Source organism: Poecilia mexicana, unplaced genomic scaffold (genome assembly GCF_051168715.1).
Source record: "Poecilia mexicana isolate PSO_F unplaced genomic scaffold, ASM5116871v1 scaffold_7, whole genome shotgun sequence".
In the NCBI taxonomy this organism is placed as follows: domain Eukaryota; kingdom Metazoa; phylum Chordata; class Actinopteri; order Cyprinodontiformes; family Poeciliidae; genus Poecilia; species Poecilia mexicana.
The window spans coordinates 14,711,834-14,737,008 of NW_028263376.1; the positions used below are offsets into that span (position 1 = coordinate 14,711,834).

Below are 25,175 nucleotides of genomic sequence, written 5' to 3' on the forward strand. Positions count from 1 at the left end.
TAATCAGTACCTGAGAACAAACCCTGGTCCACAAGCTGTTAATTTTTACTTCCTCCTATTTAGTTTGAAGGGAGATTATCATGGTCACTGGTTCTTTATTCTCCTCACCATATCTGGTATCTGAGAAGACAAAGGCCTCACTAATAAAAGACTCTGATAAACTACTTTTACCTTTCTAAAATACATGTAATGAGAGAAATAATTATCTTTAATATTTTTTGTTCACTTCAGTTCAAGTCAAATATATTTATCCCATTTAGGGAAACTAAATGTTATAATTTGCTGTTCAGATGAAACATTACAATCCCAGATCATATTTAGAAAGAAGATATTTTGAGAGTAGAGCCTCTCTGCAAAGTTTTTTTAATTGTCAATAATTTTATTAAACTTTTTGAATAATTTGCCTCGACAACTCTTCACAGATATTTTTTTAAGATCACTGGTGTTGTTCCATCTTGGCATTGTGTTAACCAATACCTGAATATTCCAGAACAGCTCAAATGTTTGGCTTTTTTTTTAGCCAGTTCAATTAATTAGCACTTATGTGCTATGTAAAAGCAAATATAATGCAGTTTTTCATATAGTGGTTATGATATACTAAGGTTTTAAAATGTTATGTTTTCATAACCATAAATATTTTGCTTCATACATTTCATTTTAATTGGTGGCAGCCTATTTTAGTGTTTTTGCCTTAGTGTTTTTTTTATTTTTATTAAAATTTAACTTAGTTTTGTGAAAATATTATATATTTACAATCTAAGAGCACAAAACACCAGTTAGGTTAGGTAGTAGGAGTCTTTAAATCACTGTTTTAATTTTGCAGTCGTAACTCAACAGACTGAATGGGAAAGGTGAAGCACTGACCTTTGGTGGTCTCACTCTCTCTCACCACGAAAGTCCCTCTTCTGTTTTCCAAAGCTAGCAGCATCCTTTCTGAATCGCGGCGTGTGATTTTGGCAAAGAACCATCTAGAAAGTGCAAATAAGAAACACAGAAATCCAAAACATCAGGGAGCAGAATATATGTGGGAATCAGAGGGACAATTTATGAATTCATCTAACAGACTACAAAAGTTTATTTTCTCTCTCTCAAATAAAGCTTGAAAGTAGATGCCAAACATGTTGTCTTTCCACAAGCATTGGAAAAGTGAAAAGTTTCTTATTTTTTCACACATTTAATTTATTAGTTAGTAATTTATTTGTTTTTTTCTAAGGTTTGACGCTTTAGTTCATTTCAACGTAACAAAGCAACAAGTCTGTTTTGAAGAGATTACTCATTTGATTGATTTCAAAGCATTAAAAAGCAATCAGTTTGGGGAAAAAGTGAAGACGACTGGAGAGTATGAGTAAAGAGACAAAAAGCAGCAGAGAAAATAAAGTCTGTTCTACCCGCATAAATCTGCACTCATGAACTGGAAACCCTGATATTAATTCAATATTTCTTTCTTCAGTAAAAGCTGCTTACCTGGAATCTAGTGTCAGTTTGAGATCACTGGTGGAGCAGAAGGGAAAAGTGAGAAAGGAGGTAGTTACAGATGAAGGTTAGCTCATGCGTCATGCTGTAAAAGCGAGCAGGTAGGCATGCAAATTCATAAAATGCCAGCCACCCACACACAAAAAAAGTTAAGATATTTGGAATATTTTTTTTTAGCAGGACAAAGATAAAGAATCAACACAGGAATATCCAAAAACATCTCCGGATCAAAGCAGAGAAGCAGAGAGAAATAGCTTATAACTGCAGATTGAGCTAACAGTAGCTGGCATGTTAAAGGTGTAATAATTCTACCACAATACGTCTATTATATGAAGAATAAAAATAATAAAAGAAACAATGTTTTTTATAAAGGCTGGGAACTTTTAGCAGTTTTACAGTCACCTATAAATCATGTGCTCATTATTTGTATATGCTGTAGAGGTCACAAACACTCCAAGTAATGAAGTGGAGAATTATAAAAACACACATTTATGGCAATATTTTTGCACTGCGTTTGAATAAACCAGAACCAGAATCAGCAGTGCTACAGTAGAGCAAGGCATTTTAATACGGGCACAAAAAAAACAATTAACCACCAAGGTTTTAATGGTGCAATACCAGAAGTCTACTGTAAACACATTCTGGAAATAATTTAGCTCTTTGCCAAACTGTTGTTTGTATATTCATAGTTGATTTAAGAGGTATGGGTAGCAAGATTTCATCAGTTTTCAAGAGCCCCAAGCTATTTGATGCAGCAGTCTAAGCTATGCTAAGCTAACCAATAACAATGTTTTAACTTCTCAAAACCTCAGACTTCTCTTCAAAAAGTAATTTCAAAATAACATAAAGCTCCAAGAGAGAAAGCCTTCTAGAATTAGGGAGTGGATCATCATCGCTCTTGGTAAGACTCAGATAAAACAGAACATGTAGAAAAAATAAATGAAGGGGTTTACTCTTCTGCCTGGATGGAGTCAGATGGAGCCACATAATTGCTGGGGATATAACCGCTCTTTCCGGTGGTCAGGGAGTTCGCCAGCCACCAGTCCCCTTCCCTGCACAGATAAAATGATAAGACTTAGCTTTTAAACCAAGGCTCATCACACATCAGATACACAAAGATCCATTTTAGGTTTATCAAGTCTCTAAAAGCATGAATCACAGCGATACTGTCATTTTTGGTCACACTGGTAAACTCAAATGAAGCTACATTTAGGCATGGTTGAGCTCTTGGCCCTAGAGAAGCTTGGTAAACATAAGCCGTGGTCGCGCTACTGTTAAATTAAAAACAAACACTAGTTTAAAGCCATAAAATCATACAGTCATGCATTCATGTGGGTATGAAATGGAGGAGGATGCAGTTGCTGTATGATTTGTCAGAGACTGGGTTGCTGCAGCTTTGCAGCAATATCTTTACTTAGAGAATTTGGGGCAAAGCAAGGTTCACTCTCATTACCTCTAGCTGACCTATGATGGTGATAGTGCTGCAAGGCTTTGCATCAGCTCCCCTGGATTACTGTAACAAGGGTTTCTAGGCCAAGGGCAGAGTTATGCGATGAAGTGGTATTATACAGGATGTGGTCTACGTGACAAACCAACGAGGTCAGACGTTCATTGTAAATTCAAAATTCCAGAAAAAGCTTAACAAACCTGCAGTTTATCTTCCTCCTATAAACAAATGGTTCATGATGCAAAAATGAGAAAATAAATGAAGGGGAAAAGAGTGGAAAAAATGAGAGCAAGTTAGGAGCAGCAAGGCTAACAACACAAATCAGTGTGAAGTATCAAACACTTATACTGGACTGAAGGAGAAAACGCAGAAGCATTATTTTCTAAAAAATAATGCTTATGGATGCCTCCTGAATGCTTTCCAAACTTTTACAGATTCCTGTCTTTTGCAAACTCAAATTTCAGGACTTGCAAGTTAGCTATGGTATGTAGCTAAGCTACCTAGCCAACTAGCTAGCTTACAAGTTAGCTAGCTAGGGAAGAGCTTGATATTCTTTAGCAATAGTAAATCTAGTGTTGAAGAAGATTTTAGGTTTTAAGAAACTCTCTAGCTTGATCTTCTTCTTATCCCAGGTTCTTCCGGCGGGCCGCGTGTAGTCACACAGAAAACAACGAGTGTTGAGGTCACAGAATTACAGAGTTTAATCCAATAGAAAGTTTAATTACAACAGAAACTGCAGAACAACAGAGACATACGTACATTCATTTACCTGAGGCAAATGGAAAAGAAGAAGAAAGAAAGAAAAGCAAAGACGTGCAAAGACGTCTTTGGAGAATTGCGAGAGCAAATCTGATTTGCTACTCCTGTGTAGAAAGTTTTATAGTAAAGGCGTATTCTTGTCTTTAATTTATTCAAATAAGGCGTATCTCTGCTCATCCAAACAGGAGCTGTCTCTGACCCTTTTTAAAACTCCCTGCAAGTCACAATCTAAGACTTTTTGTCTCCATTTTCTAAACAAAGTGAGAGCAGAGCTTCTCCTGAGCTCCTGCTGTTTTATGGCTTTTCACAAATGAGTGTGAAAAGCTGGAACTTCTCCTGATTATTTCCCACACAGAAAAATGGCAGTTCAAATAATAGCAGACAATCTGCTGTAACTACAGGTAACATAAAGGTCAATAGGCCAGAATAAGTTACTAATTTTAAAACTATAATTAGACTATTTCAATCAAAACATGTTAAGTTTTAAAACTAGCATATTCTAAATTTATTTTCTTAACACTAGCTAGATAGTTGAACATATTTATTTTTCTTTAAAAACTTGCCAACTAATCTAATTAATTAAGATTTATTCTGTGAACTCAAACTCGATGCTCCAGTTCCGTTTTTGGTTCAAGGCGCCAGACGCAGCTATAATCCACTATTGTTCAAAGCTTCTGCCTTCTAGGTCAGCAATTTATTGGGTGAACAGGATTGTGTACACTGTATATGGTTCACTGCACCTCTATTGATAATCCACATGTGAAAAAACAAGCATAACCCTCCCCTTTACACAGGTTAGCACTCCACTCAGTAAATAAGTAGGTCTTGCTGAATGCCCAGCTCTTAGGAGCAACAAATGATATATATCATTTCACAATCAGTATGTCACTGCAAAGATGTGCCAAGGCACTAGATAGTCTGAAAATGGTGTGGGAAATATTTTAATCTAAATTGAAAGCTTTGTGGAGGGACTTTAAAGAGAAAAAGAGTAAGAATGCAGTAAGGTCATGGTGTGTTAATGCTTTCTTTGTGTTTCTTACGTGTTATTGAGTATCTGGAGACGCTCCCCCTTCTTGAAAGACAGATCTGTCTCTGTTCGAGACTCGTAGTCGTACAAGGCCACAAATGTCGTCACACCTTATGCAAAAAACAGATAATTGGGCTTTAATTAGGTGCTAAATAATGGCGTAAAGTACCAAAGCCTAAGACGTCTCACCTGTTGGAGTTATTCTGTTATTGTCCACACCTCCAAACAGAACGAGTCCGGCATTATTGGTCACTAATTGTGAATCCGTGTCCACAATTGGGCTGCGGTTGGGTGTCGCTGACTGTTGAGCCGAGTTGTGGTGGAGACTGCCAGCCCCTCCCCCAGAGCTGATGTTACTGTCGAGGCTGCGGTTTCGCTGGGCAACGTCTTTGGGCTTACTCTTGGATCCCCCCATGGCCAAGACCTGCAGAGCATGAATGACTCAGTGAGAATTAGAGAATAAACAGCTATAAAATGTACTGTAAAGTGAAAATTACACTTAATTTGGCATCAGAAAGTCTAGCTTTCTTGTCGGATTGTTCATATAATCCATTTAGGGTATTCTGACCACCACAAAGCCAGACACAGACTTGAGAGAGGGTCTGGAATCTCCCATTTTATCAACAAAGACACACACACACACACACACACGCACACACACACACACACACACACACACACACACACACACACACACACCCCCCCCACACACACACACACACACACACACCACTATCACGAAACTTTCCCCACAGACTGAAGAGCAGCTGCCACTCTTTGGTTTCAAGACAAATATGAAATCCCCCTCATTCCACTGCAACCAGCAGAGCAAACACACAGGCAATATTTGCCATAGACAACTGCAAGCGCAGATCTCTGGAACAGCCGCATGAACATAGATGTGCAGTCAAAGAAACTACTGCCACATTCATTTTCTTCTTACTTGACTCAGAGATTCCCTAAAGCAACATATATACCCAGAAAGACTAAAAAGATGAAACTATTAAAAGATAACGATATCCTGCAATAGGGGAAACCTGCAAATTAAGTCCTGAAATCCTAAATGAAGGATTTCATGTATCTTGGTGTCTTGTTTATGAATGACGGAAGAATAAAGCGTTGATATATGGGTTGAGCCTCTGCGGCAACATGGACAATTCTCAAGAGTGCCATAATAGGGAAAAAGAAGAGCCAAAACGTAAAGCTTTTGATTTCAGTACTTCTATGGTCCAAACCTCGACTAAGATTCTGTTTAGAAGCAGCTACAGTTAGCTTCCTCTACAGAGTGGAGCGACTCAGCCTTAAGGCTCTTCCATGCTTCATCTGAAGCATTGAAATCGATTCTCATTCACAAAGTTGCGTGACAAAAATTGTGCCGTCTTGTTCCAAGATATGCGTCAAACAAGATGCCAAAACGGTGTCCCCTTCTCAACACCTTGTTGAACTACATATTTTCCACAGAACTCTAAGCGATGTGTTGTATGATTTATATGTTGTTTCAAACAGTTCGCTTCCACTGTCCTGTTTTTGTATCCACACAGGCGACACAAATATTTTTGAGGAGCGTTTATCTGACATGGTGAGAAATTCCGTACATTTCTGAATTTTTTCTTTTGCAAAATACCCACAAAAATTGTCAAACAGATAAAAACTCCTGGATGGAAATTGCAAAGCTCATCCAGCAGAGCATGCTGGGTGAACAATATTTTGCTCCTGGTCTGGGAATGTCTGGATTACCCAGGATTAGTGGACTTGCTACTCCTGACTGAATTTGGAAGACAGTGGGTGGAGTGGGTGGTTGTATGATGCCAATTCATGTCTAAATGTGGTTGAAATGTGTTTTTTGTCATCAAATTGGCTAATGATGCCTCATTTTCAAAATATATGTTCAAGATGTGATTTGATGGGAGCTTAAAAAGAGTCACATTTCCAACATTTTTACTATTATATTTGAAAGCTAAACATGTACAAGTTTACTTTTTGCATCTAAACTGATATAGTAGGATTAGTTTTCAACAAATTTAGCTATGTACACTAAATAAATAAAAGCAAAAATGAAGATATTTCCATTTCGTTTTGCTCTGTCAACAGGAGTTTTGAAGTGAATTCAGAGAAATGTTAGCTCAGAACCTTCCATCAGAGTCTGGACGTCTTGGGTTTTCTGCAATGCCTCTGAGCTTCTGAAGCATTCTGTGGCATCCATTTCTTTGTTTTCATCTTATCCACTCATTCTCATTTTAATGGGTGTTGTTTTCTCACTATGACCAGACTTTACCAAGCTACATGCCCCCTAAAGCTCAGAAGGAGACCTAATGGTAAGATGACCTGTATTTTACTTAACAGTGAATAACCAATTAGACAAAAAAAAAAAAAACACTTGAAACTTTATGCCTTTTTCTTAATATCAGCTCTTCAGTTGCTATTGGATGATGAATCACTAATGGCCTTTATAGGTGTTCTGGATTCAGTAGATTTGCACTGTATTGCTTTTCTTGCCCATTTTTAAAGCTTCTCTCATTACAATGCAAACAATGCAGCAAGCCTGGGCTTATTTAGGGAATGCCCCGACTTCTATTTAAATAGATACAGCCTTGGGGGTTCTACTTTTTAGTGCTAATTTAAAGAAAATGAATGTGTTGTGACTGAGGAGGGGGTTGGAGAGTCCTGACAAGCAGATGAAGATAAAGGTTAACGTGTGTCATGTCAAGCAGCCCAACTTTCTGCTCACATCTGCTGCACAGCTCTTGTTGCTCATGGAGAAATGCATCTTTCCGATGCAGTGGTGTCTTCAGACTCATGAGTTTACAAGCAAAGGTTCTGCATCTAAATGAGAGAAACAACATTACTCTGTCTGGTTGAGATTAAATCACTCAGGGCGACGGACCTATGACATATGGTGGAAAACATCTGGCTATAAAAGGCAAAGTAAAACAGATGAATCTGTCACTGCTTCTTTTCAGTCGCGAATGGTTACTCATAACTGCAACTCCTTTTTTATAATGGTCTGCTGAGGAAATGACAGCATGGGTAATATAAGGTAAAGTGATGCAATGTGCAAGTGCATAGAGTATAAAACAAAGTGGGGGATTACTGGGGAGTGGAAAGAAAAAAGATGCATGATTTTCAACATTTTTGTTCTAAAGCGTGTTGTGCATTTGTTTTCAACCCCCCAGAGTTAACATTTTGAAGAACCACCTCTCATCTCTTTGTCTGTACCAGCTTTGCAGAATAGCTCATGCTTATTTAGAACAGATAGAGACTGTCGTTTAACTTCAGTTTAAAAATGACATGATCTTTGATTCAGTTGTAGTTTGGCTCTATGTTTAAGGTGATTGTTTAGCCGGATGGTGAACCTGTGCTCCACTTCCAAGACTTTTGCAACTTCTAAGGTTTCCCTCCATGTTAGCCAAGCATTGTGGTGCATTTCATCTGTAGGCAGAACTGGGAAATTCCAACTTCCTCATTGGAAAAATCAACTGGAACACCCTCAGAAGTCCTCAGATTTCCCACTCGTAAATTGGGAGAAACTCCGACTACCCCCTAGTTACAACTTGTAAGGTCAATTTATCATTTCAACATGGCGCCATATTGAAATCCCAACTTCTCCGACTTTGTCAACTAGAATGCTATTAGTGTGTCATCAAACTGAACTCCGAGTTTTGACTTCAGAGGTAACTGGAACACAGCATTAACTCCATCCATCTTCCCATCAGCTTAGCTCCTCTGTCTTTACTGAAGGAAGCCTCCCAACATGATGCTGCCACCACAGATGATGTGCAATATTTGCTTCCACAAATTGGACCAGAGCACCTTCTTCCAACTTTATGATGCATTCTCTATAAGATTTCTGTTGAATTACACACAAGATTTCTCACTTTTTAAATCGTCTTGTGTAAAATATTGGGAAGACCATGTGTTCCTTTCCCTTTCACTTCACATCTATGAACTTCTTTGTGCACATAACTGCAGTGAAATACATTGTGGCTTCTTGTAATATAAAAATAAAAGTGAAAAGACAAAAAAAAAGAAAAAACACACAGGACTACAAATGGTTTTGTAAAGAACTGCATATGAGCAGAAAAGAAACAAAAGCAACAGAGGTGTTTGGGTTGAATCAGTGAGGAGGGAGCATGACAAGGAAAGGTTGAGGAGTTGATGGGGCAGGACGGTAGATATACATACCCCCTTTGGGCATGTCTGCAAAAAAGAGGGGTGAGGGTTAGCAGGTTAACACACAGTATCAAGAGAGCAGACACAAAGATATCGTGTGAGAGCTGCTCTTTGTTTGTTTTTGCGCTCTCCGCAAGCAGAATCGTTGCATGCTTAATAAGCCGTCTGATGCATAGCAGAGCGGGTGAACCACTTCTCTCCTCTGCAGCCGTCAATTATGAGAAAGCCACAACCATTCCTCAGAGGCACAGTTTTCACTCGAGGGGTTGTCACCTTAATAGTCCTCAAATGGTGCTTAAAGTCACATTATGCGGACCGAGCGTTAGAAGGTGAAGACGAAAGGAGATGTGCTGGCGGATATACCTTCAGGATTAAAACAGCAAAACCAAATCTGATGTGAAAAAAGAAATGAAAAGAATAGAGAATCACTTCCTTTAGCCAACCGGCCAAGACTCCATGCGAGGACCAGATCAAGTAAAACATGAACAGAGCGTTAAGTGAGTCTTTGGTCTTTCTTCGCTCTCCGTTTCCAACAAAGCCATCTTTTGTCAGCTCTCAGCAGGCTGCACAGAAACGGCCCTGTGGCTTGCTGGCTGCATGGAAATATGTCTGAACGGCGGGGAGGGAATAAGAAAAAAAAATCATAAAAATCAGCAGTCTAGGTTCATGTCATAGACCAAAGTAGCTAGAGAGGTATTATTATCTGCAGAGTTAATGATAACGAGAGGTCAATTCTGAGCTCACAGGACTAAGTTACTGTAAAAAAGCAGCAGCATGAAAATCCCACGGGCAATTCTGGGGGATGTAGCTGGATGGGAGGGTGGAAGGGTTACGATTAGCTTAATTATGCATAAGATCTGGCAATGAATTCCAAATCCTTCATGTCTCTTGAGCTTTTGGGAAATGGGAATAGTCTTTTAACGTAGCTGCCAGGGCTGTTTCCCTACACGGCATGCTGCTTGTCGGTGTTTTCATGTGAAAACAATCACAGTTTCTGAATAGTATCCTTTTATTGAAATATAAGAAGAGGATCTGGTGTCCTTCAGTGGTTAACAGGATTATGAATAAGCGAACAAGATCGTGACAAAAGTCTGTTTTCACACAGGACAGCTTTTGTTATGAAGTAAATTATGATTTTGACCCCTTAGAAAATCTTTTCATCTTTTGTGGAGGATTATGAACATGAGAACAGCTGAAAACAACATATTGAATTTTTTTTTCTTCAGGATGTTCAGTATGCAGTTTTAATGAGATGTTTTCAGAATATAATGCAGAACGGAAAAGGGGACTTTTACATTTAAAACTGCAGATAAACTGTATTTTGTTGAAAAACATGAAGATGTGAAGGTCTGGACTTTGATACACTCCGTTTCTGAATAGTATCTGTATATTGGCATCAAAAGTGTGAAAATTCAAATATGCTTTTCTTATTATTTATAAAAATGTATCTGATTATCTGAGATCAAATTTCAAGCCCTCTAAATACATATTAAGAAATTTGTTTACAGTTTTCAATAAAACTGTAATATTTACATTTACACATCTCCAGTCATCAGAGTGTCACTTCTTGAGGCCTGATCTAAGAGAAAAACGTTTTTATTTCAAGACATCTGAAAAATGTCTTGTTATAACTGAAAAAAACAACAACTAATATTCCAGTGGAACTAGAACTCTTTCATCAATTTTAAAGAATTACTGACATAAAACAAGCTCTTATATGTTGTTGAAAAGTTACTTCTAAGTTAGTTTAGTCTTATTTCAATGCTAGTTTTTGCACTAGAAATTAGACCAAATTTACTTGGTAAGACTTTGTGCTTTTGCAGTGAAGAGATGCTGAAATCACAGCGCCATACGGTGGCCTGGCATGACAACTACAACTGATCTAAACATGGAATGTTTCCTCAACCAACATTTGAAAATACCAGCAGTTTCCACACTGCGGTCTTGTGTAAACATAGCCTCAGCATAATTAGAAAGTATGTTGTCAGTTTCTTTAAGTTTCGAGCATCCAACATATTGAGGTGAGTTAGGCGTCTCAACTGTGTATGTGAGATTAGGTCATTTTATTATTTGGTTGCGGGGTTTTTCATGTGGAGCAAAAGTTTCCAAAACTCTACTGGAGCCTGACTTAGCTGGAGATCATATTTTGAATGTTGCAGTGTAGTAAGACGGTGCTGGAGCGTTATTTAAATACGGCATTGAAACAAAATGCTTTCCGGTACATTAATAAGTTATTGCTTTTGACTTGACTTGTAATGCATGTAATGATCAAATGTCTAACAATTTGTTTAAAGCAAATTTCCCATTTATTGGATCCTTATTTGTTAGAAAATGTAAATAATTAATTTGCATTATTCTTGAATACATAATATTCAAGACAATAGCAGCTTCTGCTGTAGTGCTAAGGTGGTTTCCACTGTGCACATTAATGCATAGTAAGATATATTTTGTGTTTAAACCATTAAAATAGGCTGTTATAAGTGTTTTAAGAGGGCCTCTCAAGTATTCGTGGATGGCTGTGGTCCATAACCCCCACTGAATACCGCGGGACCACTGTGCTGATTTAGTAGATCGTAACAAAAAATTATTATTATTATTTTTTTTCTGGTATTCCAAAGGTATGTACTCCACTGAAAACATGTTTCCGTCTCATGCTGGTGGTGTTGAGCAAAACCACAGCTGCAATCATCACATCAGGTGGTAAAAGTTAAGACATGTTTAAAGCGGCACTTTGCAAGGCTTTAAAACTGGAATTTGACACAAATTATGTGTACTGAAACGGGAGCGCCATCAAACATATACGAGTTTGAGAAGACTGTAGATGCCTTTAAGGCACTGATTTGCTTATGGAATTAGATAGTACTTCTCTCTGGTAATATATTCAGGCTTTTGCACCTAATAAATGCTCAAGTTTCATGGTCTGAGATGTCTTGTAGATTTTCATGAGTCCAACAGTTGTTCTGATCCTGACATTAGTGGCTGGAGCAGTTTAAAGGGGGTCATCTCAGTCCAGAGCGCCTGCTAAAAGCAAAACGACCTGATTCGTAATGCGACCAGTACTCTGGACATGTCACATATTGCACATCAGAGCCAGATGAACGCCAACCCAGTCCACTTAAGTGAGCTCAGCGAACAGCAGCTGCCAGACCACAGAAAGATACTATCATGTTTTTATTGCATTTGCATCAGCAGACATCGGGCGTTTAACACATTGTTCCCATGTAGTGGAGAACATATTGGGAGACACACTGTCCTTATTTAAAATCGGTTGTATGGTGATAAACTTCTTAACCAAACCTACAAAGATGCTTCCCAAAGTTAGCGATGCTGACGATCCAAGCCTTGATGTTTTCAAAGCCCTTTCTACATGTGACTTGTCAGAGAACATGTACAAGGGATCAGAGAGTCTGCATGCATGTACAGAGAGTTTGGCCTGTGTGGAAAACATCCATGTGAGTCCGAAGGCAGCCTGATGGATGTCTTCTGTCATCTTAATGCCCCCTATGTGATTATTACAAGGGGAGGAGGGAGCGGAAAGGCTTTGGCTCCTGCGTCACTTGCCGCCAATTGTACCATAATCCAACCCTGCTAGTTCTGTCCAGATTATCAACATCTACTCCCTAATCGTGTTCACCAAATGCAGCAATGACATCCCATCTGTGGCCAGTAAACAACACGGATGCTGAGAAGACAAGACAGGAAAGACCGGTCCAACTGTGGCGAACGACAGCAGCTGCCGAGAGCCTCAACGTATGCATGTACTGAACCATCTGAAGCATGAACGACCGTTTAGGTGGGTTAGTTCCTGGTTCTACGCAAACACAGGGTATCGCTGGTTTTTCACCTGGTTTCTCTACAGTAGCAAACAAAAAGATATTTAGTTGTGTTTGTACAAGAGCACCACCTTTCCACAGTTTCTATTTGGATTCATCCTGTGAAAGAGAATTCCTTCTGTTTTCCTTCTGTGGTAGAAAATCAATCACTTGAGGATTTTTCTATTAAAGGAATTTCTATTTAAACCAACAAAGTCCTATGTCAACTCAAACTATGCATTAATTGTGATTATTTTGAATTCATTGGTTTAATTTCACTTGATTTCAACATGATTAGTGTCTGACCTTCAGAATCAAGACTCCTGCCTAACACTTGAAATAGGACACAAGAACTCAACTCCTGTCCTGAAGAAACATAATCTTGATACTGGTTTGATTTGCAGCTTCAGTTCCATCTCCGAGTTGGATTTTCTGAGTAAAATCCTTGATAAAGTTGTAGAAACTCAGCTTAGATTCTGGCTGAGTCGGTCACGGATCTCTGATTCGCTCTTTCAGTCTGGCTTTCTAAAGCAGCATTCCACTGAGACGTCTTCATTCATTCTGAACTTTTCAATAAAATGTTGATGCTGATGTGAAATATTCAGTGTTGATGGTATTTCTGCCTCTGCATTGGGCTGGTTATCTTCTTATGTATCCGACAGGAAATTCTGCAATATGACAGACCTGAGCCTCTGCTCCTCTAATCTGTGGAGTTCCACAGGGCTTGGTTCTGGGCCCATTATGATTTTCTTTTTACATTCCTCAATTTGCTAACATTACTCATTTTAATGACATTTCTTATCACATTTATGCTGATGACATCCAATTGTTTCTTTATTTTAAACCACACGAGGTGGTTAAGCTGTTCACCCTAGTAAAATGTTTATCTCAGATTAATGGATTTCTTTCCAGTAATTTTCTGGTTTTAAGCCCAAATAAAAGAGAGCCTTTGAGTTATTAGCTGCCAGGCAACTGCATCTTAAAACCAGTCAGACAGTTGCCTCTTTTTGCCCAGTGTAAAAAAAAACAAACAAAAAAAACTCAATTCCTCATTGGGCTTTGAGACACAAATCAGAGCTATTTACTGTTTCTTTCAGAAAATTTTTCATATTTTTGTGTCATCACACTTTAACTATTATTATCCTGTTTTTACCTGTCTGGACAGATCATAATTTCTTATGTCTGCAAGCTATTCTGAACGCAGCAGCCAGACTTTTAGCTAAATAGTATTTGTCTCAGTTTTTAACCAAACATTTTGCAACCCCAGAATCTTCTGGTTGTTCTACATACTTAGTTAAAAATTAAGGGCCTTTCAGTCAGTGGCTCCAAAACTGTAGGGTCATTTTCCTCTTACAGCTTCATTTTGCTGCTTCTGTTTTTTCTTTAAACAGAAAACTATTTTGTTCTCCCAGACATCTATGTTTTTATATTGTGTGTAACTTATCTGTGATTTATGTTGTGCAGCACTTTGTGACATTTATGTCTGAACATTTTATAAATAAACTTTACTTATTTAGTGCTCTACTCCTTCAAGATCTAGAGAACTTGCTATAATTGATTAACAAATAGATTCTGCTCTCTACCAGAAATTTCTTAAGGATCTGGTGTGCTTCAGTGATTTCAATCTTACCAGTAAGCCCACCCCTGAATGGCTACAAAAAGACAAAATTAAAGTTTTGGAATGGCCCAGCTATAATCCAGGTTGAAATTCAACTGAGGTGATGTGGTGTGGCCTTCAACAAGCCATTCATGCCTGAAAACCATTCATTGAATTGAAACAATAGTGAAAATAAGAATGGGACTCAAATTCCTTCTCTGCGATGTAGAAAACAGATTACCATTAACGCTTCAGGGCTGTTGTTGCTGGAGAAACTGGTTCAAAAGTTTAATTAGTTCTTAAGACTGTCAGGAATGAAAACACCCTGAAATACAGTGCAATAAAAATGCTACAATCTGAATTAACAACTCTGGTCAGTACCTTTTTTCTAACACCGAGTACCAGAATGTTATGAAGATGATGTAACACAGCAAAAAGCAAATAATGGAAGACGAATCAGAAAGTTCCTCCATGTTTGGAGGTCTACAGGTAAACACACACCCCCAGTGCCAGGACTGGAACCTGGATGAAGTGTGTGCAAAGGCTGAACACAGGCAGCACAAAGATGGGGAGGAGGTGAAGTCAATATTTACTGCGGCACACACACGCACTCGCACGGTCCCGCTGTTGCCATGGAGGTGATTCCAAGCATTCCACAAACCAACAAATTGCACAGATGTAAGATAGCCACACACACACATACACACACGCACACACATCCACACTTTCTGGGCCAAAACTCTCAGAGAGCACTGCATACCGATCTGATGAAGAAAAAGGCAAGATTGGTGGAGGCTTTGTGAAATATGTGGGACGTCTGACACTTCCTAGAGGCATACAGGAACAGAGACGGAGGGGGACTAGACAGAGAAACGGAGGCAAGGTGAAATCACCTGCAAATATCTTCTGATAAGTCAAAGGGAGTTTCCAATTTTTAAAAATTACATCATGTTTACTCATTTACTTCATGGAGCCTGAGGATCTTTGGCTTTTATAACAGGATCGGGGTCTTTGAGCTCCTTTCCCTTTCACTGTGTGGAAGCTTGTGTGCACAGTACATTTCTATGCAGCAGTATACAACAAACAAAAGTGATCCAGAGATTTTTCTTAATCACTTTTTGTTTGCCAAACGCCACAGTGAAACAAGCATTAAAATTATTTGACAATCCAAGCAGCTGGCCACGGTATCCTAAACCCAGGGTTAACTGGGAGTTTTTTTTTTGTTCTCATCCAAATAAATGCTTCTGGTAGCCACTGCAGGTTCACAGATTTTCTGTCATCCCCTGCTCCTAATCTGAGTGTGACATGTATCAAATTATTTTGGGATTGAGGCTCAGAAAGAAAATATCTGGGCCATTTCTGATGAAGGGTGGTGTTGCTTTCTGCTGAGCACATGTGACCAAACTTTTAGCACATGAGTCAAAATCTGCATGTTGAAAGTAAGTTTAAGATGTCTGCCTAAAGTAAAGATGTATAACTGAGAGAAATTGCCTTTAGTCTGCTCCCAACAATAACAATAAGAACTTACTTGGAAAACATTGGCTGTATTTAATCAAGGTTAATCAATAGATGAACCAAAGTGATGTTTGTGGCCAGGCTTGCTCTGATTTTAAAACAAAAGCGAAAGAAGAACCTATATAATAAGATTACGTGGTGGTTTAGCTAATATTTTCCATTTAATACGATACAAAATAGTTATTGACAAAACTCAAAAAGTACAAAATTGTAGAAAGTGTCCATCTGCATCAGCTCCAAAGAAAAATTATTCCACTGGCTTCAAATGGCTTCTGGGCTACACTTCATTTTCTTTATCTTTCCCACCCATTTCATTACGCTGAGTAGGTCAACATGCTCAAAACGTCACTCTTCGTGTTTCTGCTTTTAACACCTCAGAATTAGGGATTTTAAGGATTACATCACTACTTAAGTTAAACAGGTAACCGCCCTTATCCAGAACAATCCCAGGTTCCCTGAAGCAGAATTCAAGGCTGGGTGATAACTGGTCGAGCAACAGATGAGACATACAAGCGAGGTCAGTTCATGTCTACCGTTTATGTGTCATGCTTGAGCTCATGTTCGCATCTTGAAATTGGCAGTTGCCAGAGGTTGGAGGTAAATTAGATCAGTTACATCACAACAGCAGTAGGTTTTCACTCAAAAACTGAATTGAGGATATCAGCTGAAAGATATAGTAATCTGGCATTTCTTTCCTGGTGACATGCAGCTGGTAAAATCAATAAACCTTTTTTTCTTTTTACAGAAGAGTTAAAACATGAAGCTGAACTCTAACAATTTGTCTATAATGAGAAGAAGAAAAAACTGAAAACAATAAGTTGTGTTGCAGACTAGCACAAGTAGGGAGTACAACAAAACAACAACAAGAAAACATGTTTTTTGCCCCCCAAATGAGTTTCTGCTGGTCCAACCAAGGGATCTGATGGATGAGCGCCCCCTGTGGTGTCTAAGAAAACTAAATGTTGATGCAAGGCTGGTCATACTGAAGGTTGGTAGCTTATAATTCAATGGTTTCTAACTTTACTGCATTTGATCATAGAACAGTGAGACCACTTAAAAATAATTTGAAAGTTGGATAATGGTAATAGTATTTTCATATTTTGTCTGGCTTTAGGAATAAACAAGACTGAGGCAAGCATGAAAAGGAGAATCATGCTGTAATGATTACAGATTTGTTAAATCTTTTTTTGTGTTTGTGAAAAAATATAGTTTGAAGCCCCATCTCTCCTAACATCCAGAACAGACTTTGGTTTATTCTTGTGACAGACAGAAGGAGATTCATACTCAGATTTCCTTTGCATTTATGAATTTCCACTGTCTGATGTTTTCTGACGTGTTACCCTGCTTGTAAAGTGCAAAAAATGTAATTTATTCCATTGGCAAGTTATTTTGCTAATAGCAAGACATTTTTCCCATATTATTAGTGAAATAATGTGCCAATGGAAGAATTACTTTTTCATCAACATTAAGGAATTACTGACTTAAACCTAGCTCCAATATCTTGCTAAAAATATACTTGTGAGTTAGTTTTGTCTTATTTCAAGTGTACTAAGACATTTTCACTAGAAACTAGAGCAAAATGACTTGGTAAGATCATGTGTGTAGTTTTCTTGTCACTTGTGAAATCTTCTGAACTTTGGATTCAGGACAAGAAACATACGAAGCATGCATTAGGATCTCAGCAGTACTATGTGAGTATTCCTGCAGACAAACATTGAAGTTGTGTTACTTTTGGCATGGAGTCCTTGCCTAACCTTTATATCCCCTCTTCCCTGAATCCTGATCTGTGATCATTAGGAGCACGTGAAATCATCAGCTCCAGTTATGAGTCTCTGAAATGGGGGAGGGAGAAGAAGTAGAAGATAATCCTCAAGAGCTTTGAGTCCATTCCTTCCACGACCCCTCACCCCCTAGATTAGTCCCTCATAGTCTATCTCCATCCTTACACTCTTTCCCTTATTTTCTTTCCTCCAATCCCTTCTTTTCAGACAAAATGGAAAAGGAAAAGGCTTTCATCCGTTCAAGTGTCAGCAGTATATCACATGAGCTGGGGGAAAAGACGCTCAAGCATCAGGGAAATGAAAAGGTCCAAAAAACTGGCAGAGGCTAGATCAAAAAGGCACTTTAGATCTCTTCCAGCATCACACAGGGCTGTGTTTTGTTGCTTCCTTGCAGTGAACTGGAGTACTGTACAAGCAAAGCCTTAAATTCGCCCCTTCTCTTCACATTTCAAAGAGGCTGCATTTGATCCACTCGATTCCACGGAGACTGGAATATGCCTCACGCTTCAGTGGGTTAAAGCTTTTCCAGCACTTGTACCGTTTAGCTTCTCATCGGCACTGCCATGCAGGATGAGGAATCCCAACAGCGCCGAAATACAACACCCTCCGTCCCCGGGGACTTTACATAAAATACGCAGACAGACGTATACATATATAGACACGCTAAACATAACTTCATCTGCATGTAAAATGAACCAGGTGTTCTTGATGCAGTCCGAGGCTCGCTGGTGTTGCTGGGCCCAGTCACGGCTCTGGAATGCAGGGCTGAGAATGAGGCGAGTTTAAACCTCGCTCCTGTTCCCACAGCCCGGAGCAGGAATGCGTTTGGGGAAGCAGGTATAGACAACCGTCGGTCCAGGGCGGCATCCTGCTTGGGCGCTCGCTCTGTGGTTGTTCAAACTGCTGTGAAAACATTCGAGCTCACGTTGTTTATTATCAATATTGAATTAAAGGGTGTGTGGAGGGTGTCGCATTGTGCCTGCTCATCAGTTCTTACTCCCATTCTGTGTCTTCGAAAACACCTCAAGTAATGAGGAGCCCCGACTTAACTGGGACTTCATTTGGTTTAAAACAAGAAAGAAAGTTTTCATCATACAGTTCTGGCAAGATCCACTATCCTGCAACTTTTATATGCAATCCCTGCTCCAACACACCTGAATCACATGACGGGTTGGTCACCAGGTTTTTGCAGAACATGCTGACCTGAAATGTAGCCTTTTCATTCAAGTTTATTGGAGAAGGGATGCGTCTAAAAGCTGCAGAACAGTGGCTCTTAAGGACTGCCGTTGTATACCTCTGGTCTAGATATAGTACTGGAGTGTTGGTCAAATTGATTTTCATGGCATATTTATGTAACAAAGCAAAGAAATGGCTTGTGGTATTAATTTAACAAGGAAAAAAAAAGAGAAATCCTACAAACCTAAAATCTGACATCATTCCATTCTTGCTTACATTTTGTGAAGAAGAAAGTTGCACTCTGCATCTTCTTTTGTTTTGTTTCCTTCAGTGGTTCTTGGTGTAGCACCACCACAGGTGAGGAAGGGAACAAGTTTCTGAAATAGTTTGGTTCATGAAAGCGAATCACACCAGCTGAAAATGGAACAAATGTCACAATTTTGGTCCCCCAATCAAACCAAGTCTATTGAACTGAAACTCTGGATACATGACTAATTTTCACAATTTGTTCAACAATGAAATGTTCAATCATTTTTAAATACCGTATTTTCCGCACTATAAGGCGCACCGGATTATAAGGCGCACCTTCAATGAATGGCCTATTTTAGGACTTTTTTCATACATTAGGCGCACCGCATTATAAGGCGCATAGAATAGACGCTTCATACTCTATTATTACACATCCACATTAATAAAGAAATGGTCCCCGAGTACTTTATATAGTAGGCTGGCCCAGTCGTTGTTTCACTCACGGTGTTGGTGTTGCGATATTATGCCCAACTGCTTTCTGGGTAACACAGACCAACCGACAAGCTGCCGCTGCAGTCTCTGTCTCTCTTCCCCTGCCCCTCCCCCCCTTTAAATGTATTATCAAACTTTATTAACAAACCAGTGTTCTGACAACTATCCCAGCATGCACCGCGCACTACTTCTTCTACGGGGGAAAAAGAAGTTGGCGGCTGCTTACCGTAGTGGACCAACTACGTAAGCAGCCTACTGCATGTCTGTGTAAACATGACGTCTTTCATTTCGATCTGAGTTAATTAGCGTAGCATTTCTGCCGGATTTTCACAACATATCAGCCACGGCAATGGACAGGGGAACCAACAAGTTCATGTCATCTTTTTTGGACAACATCAAGGTGTTTGAGCCACTGGATGCCTCCGCGTCACAGCTAAAAGCTACCGATAGATGAGGAAAACAGCAGATCCTCACACCCTCAGCATAAATATAGCTGTGGACAAGATCACTGATGCCTATTGTTCTTGCAAGGCTGGGTAAGTCGGCATTCATGGTTTTGATGGTCCACAATGTACATTAGCATATGTTTACTACTGTAGCTTGTGTTTGTGAGACGGTCACGCACGTGGTAGCTGCACTGTGACCTAAAATGGGCATTAGCCAATGAAACGCGGCCCCTGTGGTAAGGTCCGTTGCTGGACCTGTTGTGGCTCAATATTGGTCCATATATAAGGCGCACCGGATTATAAGGCGCACTGTCGGCTTTTGAGGAAATTGAAGGTTTTTAGGTGCGCCTTATAGTGCGGAAAATACGGTAATCATGCCAACAGGCTCATTCAATGAAAACATAAGAAAAACTGGATAAATGAAAATATTTGGGCCTACAGTGCAAAACCACGAACTCTTACCAGGTATTTTTGGTCTACCTTCAGGTGTGAAAACACACAGAGGCACACAGGACCATGCACAACACTCTCTTACCTAAGAACAATTTAAAGAGACCAATAAAACACCAGTCATGTTTTTGGACTGTGGGAGAAAACCAGAGTACCCAGCGAAAACCTAATCATGCACAGGGAGAATATGCAAACTCAGTGCAGAATTAAAAACCCCTCGACTTGATTTCTGTAAAGCATTAGTGCTTCCAACTGCATCACAAAGAGGGAAGTTTAACCGCAATTGGATATCAATTTTACGTTTCTAAACTGAAAGTGAAACAAAGGATCATAGAAAACCCTCCTTCCTTGGAGATAGACAAATAAACCAAGCAGACACGAAATATGTCCATGTCACGCTTCATCATCAAAACATAACTGCTTCCTGTCGTGACATTTACATAGCAGATTGGAGGGCGAGGCCCCCCGACACTGCAGTAATTTCCTCCATCTCATTTAAACCACCCCTTTGTTCATAGGGCACCCTGATTTCAATATTCAAATGCAGGTCGGTGGGGCAGCGGAGCACTGAAGCAGACGCCAACTGCGAGGCAATCAGTGCAGAGCTGAGAGTTGGTGGCCACGCCTCTGCTCTGTATCTCATCGGAGTCTGACATCAGCACGGATGGGTGAGATACCAGGGGTCACGGCCTGAAGAGAGGACAGAGCCGCCACTTCCTGAAAAAGTTTCAGCTGCCAGAAAAGGACTGACACACAAACATGCTGCGGTTTGCTGAGGTCTCAAACTTTACATTGCACAAAGCCACTCTAATGCGAAAGGAAGAGAAGATATTTTATTTCAAAAAGGCAACACAAACTAAAGTTTTTGGTTTGTAGGTGGAATAAATTACTAATTTCCATATTTTGTTCAACAACAAAAATGTTCAAACAGCCACCATGCTAACAGGTTCCGTAAAACCATTTTAAAAAATCTGGGAAAATTTAAAGATTTGGGCCCACAGTGCAAAACCACAACATCTTTTTGGTTTAGTTTTTAGTGCAAATGTCATAGTACACTTGAAAGACAAAACTAACTTACAAGTAACTTTTCAGAAGGATATAGGAGCTTCTTTTAATTAATACTTTAATACTGATGAAAAAGTACTAGATATGTTCTAAGTGAAATACTTAACCTAATACTTTTTCTTGAATATTAATTAATTATTGACTGAAAATAAGCTCCTATTTCTTGCTGAAAAATTACTTGTAAGTTTGTTTTGTCTTATTTCAAGTATACAAAGATATTTGCACTAGAAACTGGACAAAAATATGTGTTAAGATTTTGTATTTTACACTTTACTGTCAGAGGGAATGACACATTTTGTGTCCCATCTGATATTGCTGGAATAAATAGATTTGTTTGGACCGGAGGCTCAGTCTAAAAGAATCCCCAATTTCCACTAAAACCTCCTCTCCATCCCATGTACACTGCGGTGATTCTCAGAGGATGGAGACCGGCACGTTTTAAACGCACAGCTGCGCCTACACAAAGCCGCACACACAGAGGCATCTTTTCTAAAAGCCAAAGACTCTTTTCCTGTCACAAGAAAATGTGCGCAGAGCGACGGGAATAAGGGGGCGAGAGGGATCGCTTTTCCACTGAGGCAACAGTGGGTGGATTGAGCGGGAGATGGGTGGCCTGTGTCACCCTGGCCCGTTCCCAGAGCAGAGGGACAGGAAGTGGCCAGGGGATCCTGGGAGGATACAAGCCATCCTCTGTTTGTCTGCATCTACACTATCTGGTGCTTCATTCAAATGGCCAAGAGATTGAGAGCTTAGAGGAATATTTCAGAGTGAATGGACTATGCATCGAGACTATTCAGCCGCCTTTATTATGCAGCGGTCATCTTTGGGGTGGAAACCGTCTCTAAATCTTTGTCAAGCAGAGTGAAATTCAGAAACTGTCAGTTAACAGCAAGGCCGCGGAGAAGTAGGGATGCACTGATTCACTTTTTTAACTTCAGAATACAGATACAGATATCGGAGGTTTAGTATCAGACAATACCGACTCGACACAGAAAAACAGCGCTGAGTTTACTGAAAACATTTCTCTTTTTAAATACAAACATTAATGAACTGGATTACAAATTTATTCGATAACTCTGCACACTTAAATGCACCAATACTGGCCAAACGTGTAAAAAGAACTCAGATTTAATTTGTTCAGTCAGCCAACTTCAAATAAAGAAACAAACTGACAAAAGGAACAGGCTGACTGCCTCAGCTAAACATGTAAAACTTAGGAGTGCACCAATAAATCAGTCTCAGCGCGATCTGGATCTTTAAAGATCGGCCAAAAGACTGCAATCAGTGCACACCTAGTAAAAATATATTGCAAATAACTTTCTTTCAAATGGTTCAAAAAGTGCAATTAGGAATTCTAAATTTATTGTTAAATAAATTATTAAAACGTGGCATCGATCTGGATCGGGCACATTGTCACCAATGCCTGATCTAGAAGTTTTTTTCAATATCAAGGCCGATACAGATGTTAATATCAGATTGGAGCATCGCTACCGAAAAGCAGAGCAAAGAGCTCACGAAGCAACAAAGACGTGAAAAAGAGCCAAACTAGGCCACTGAGGCTTCAGTTTCAAACAGAAGCAGAGAAACAGAGCAACAGGACGGGAGCGATGTGAGAACAGGTGGCAGCAGCATTCCCATGCTCAGCCATATGCCCGAGTACCAAGCCGGACACTAATTAGCACCAAATCTGGGCCAGAGCGACAGACGTTTCGTGTCTGCAGCATAAAAAATTCAAAAGCCTGAGTCAGCGGGACGCAATCGCAAATCTCATGTCCCATTTTTGGATACATGATCAGTTTCTGACATTCTCTCGCTCAGAGAGCCTTTACACCGAGTCAGCAGGGAACCGAAGGAGATCGGTGCTGGAATCACACCGCGGTTTTCTTTTGTTGGTTCAGAGCTCTGAAACCAAACGGGGATCATGCTTCTTTAGAAAAACAAAAAGCACGCTCAAATTTCTACAGCTGCTGCTACAGTAGAGGCTTATTCACAATTCCTGTAATTTGTGAGCTGCTGTTTCTGTTTCTGTTCCAGTGGATTTACAGTTATCGTAAAAAGAAAGCGCCCGCATCCTTAGATTCTGAACGTCTTTATATCAGAGCGTAATAATCTGATGTTCACCACAGACAAACCTCAAATGTTCAAAAACACAACAGAATCCATCAGGCCCTTATTTACTAAGCAAAGACGAAAAGACAAAACTGAAAACCAAGCGTGACAGACTAAGTACAGTGGCTTGTTGAATCGCCTTCAGCAACAATAACCAGATGCACAAGTTTTCTGTTTGACTTTTCCAGTCTCACATCATTGTTGAAAACATGTCGACTCATTTAAAACACGCCTTCACTGCGTAGACGACCCAATTCAGGCCAAACTTTACAGTACCTTGCAAAAGTATTCATCACATTAAACCCGAAATAGTTGACTTTGCCAGAACATTGTGTGGAAACCCATTCTAGTTTTTACAAAATGATGAAACTAAACAAGTTTACTGCAAAAAAACCCACTAAATTTGACCAAGTATTTTTATTTAGTTTTTAGCTTCCCCACCAGGGAAGATAAAGTATATTATTCGATTTTATTTAATTTGCTGCTACTCATTCTCCTAAATCTACTGGGTGCAGAAAGGCCATCCTTTTAGTCTTCATTTAATATATAATGATGATAAATCTGTGTTTTTCTACACTTCATGTTAAATTGAAATAACTGTAGAAGACTAAATCATTTCTAAAACCCTGCAATTGAAGAGCGCCCAATATCTTTTTACCATGACTGTATTCTTTATGATATCATAAAAATTTAAATTACATCTTCCCAGCTCAGTGTCAGTGAATCCGCACTGGTCCTAAAGGGAAATGGGACACCCGCAAAATTAAATGAAGTCATCAAGCTGCAAGCTCAACTGCAGTCTCTTTAACTTGCCTGCACATTTTTGCTTCATTGCGGTTAAAAGCAGTTTATTGAATTTGACTCGAAATATTCCTGTTAGTCATGCAATCTAGAGTTGTGGACCACCCTGAATCTTTCTTTTGCAATCCCTGAGAGAAGGGGTGCAGAGGTAGTTTTAAATAAGTGGAAGTGACCTGTCCTAACGCCGATATCGATGCTCTGGGAGCGCCAAGCTCAGAAAAAAACAAAAAAAAAACAAAAAGCAAACAGTTCATTGATGCCAGGCTCAGTGTATCAGCCTGACACACACAGAAACCTCCTGTATTAGTGAACAAAGGCGTCTGTGCCTGGCCACGTTGCCAATTAGCAGGAATTTGAACCTCAAGAGGCACTTTCCAGCAATCTCATTGGAGCTGACACAAACATCTTTGGCTTTCTCTGGGATGCATTCATGGGATTCCAGGGAGCATTAGGTCCCCTCTGCGGAGTTGAAGTCTGACAGTTGAGGAAATGCAACGGACCTTTTCAAGCTGCTTCTCGCTCAGCATCAGCAGGCTGCACCACTAACACTGCAGGAAGCTCCTTAAACTGGCATCAATTAGTAATTTAGAAAAAAATAATATACACTGCAGCAGAGAGAAATAATTAGGGATGGTCTGTTGAGCCAGTGTTTGCAGAAGCATCAGTTTCTGTAATGCTAAAAACAAGGGAAATCAGTGGGTTTTCTTATGCCTGCTGCATAACATTTTAATTCTTTCAGGAAAATGTCTAAAAAATTGAAATAAAACAGAGCAAAAACCCCTTCTGGCAGAATCTGGAGGATTAGT

At 39.5% G+C, this 25,175-nt stretch overlaps 1 protein-coding gene across 2 annotated transcripts in view; it reads right to left on the reverse strand.

Annotated features, from left to right (window-relative positions):
* src (SRC proto-oncogene, non-receptor tyrosine kinase) overlaps positions 1-25,175 on the reverse strand; it is a 37,748-nt gene that overhangs the window by 8,572 nt on the left and 4,001 nt on the right. Inside the window, exons 2-6 of one of the 2 annotated variants that reach the window (XM_015003383.2) lie at positions 4,896-5,130; positions 4,720-4,816; positions 2,427-2,525; positions 1,465-1,491; positions 865-968 (exon numbers count right to left, since the gene is read on the reverse strand). In XM_015003383.2, coding sequence (XP_014858869.1) covers positions 865-968; positions 1,465-1,491; positions 2,427-2,525; positions 4,720-4,816; positions 4,896-5,121 — 553 coding nt within the window. In that variant the 5' untranslated portion in view covers positions 5,122-5,130. The remainder of the gene's footprint in view (positions 1-864; positions 969-1,464; positions 1,492-2,426; positions 2,526-4,719; positions 4,817-4,895; positions 5,131-25,175) is intronic. The other variant, XM_015003385.2, reaches the window with a different exon arrangement.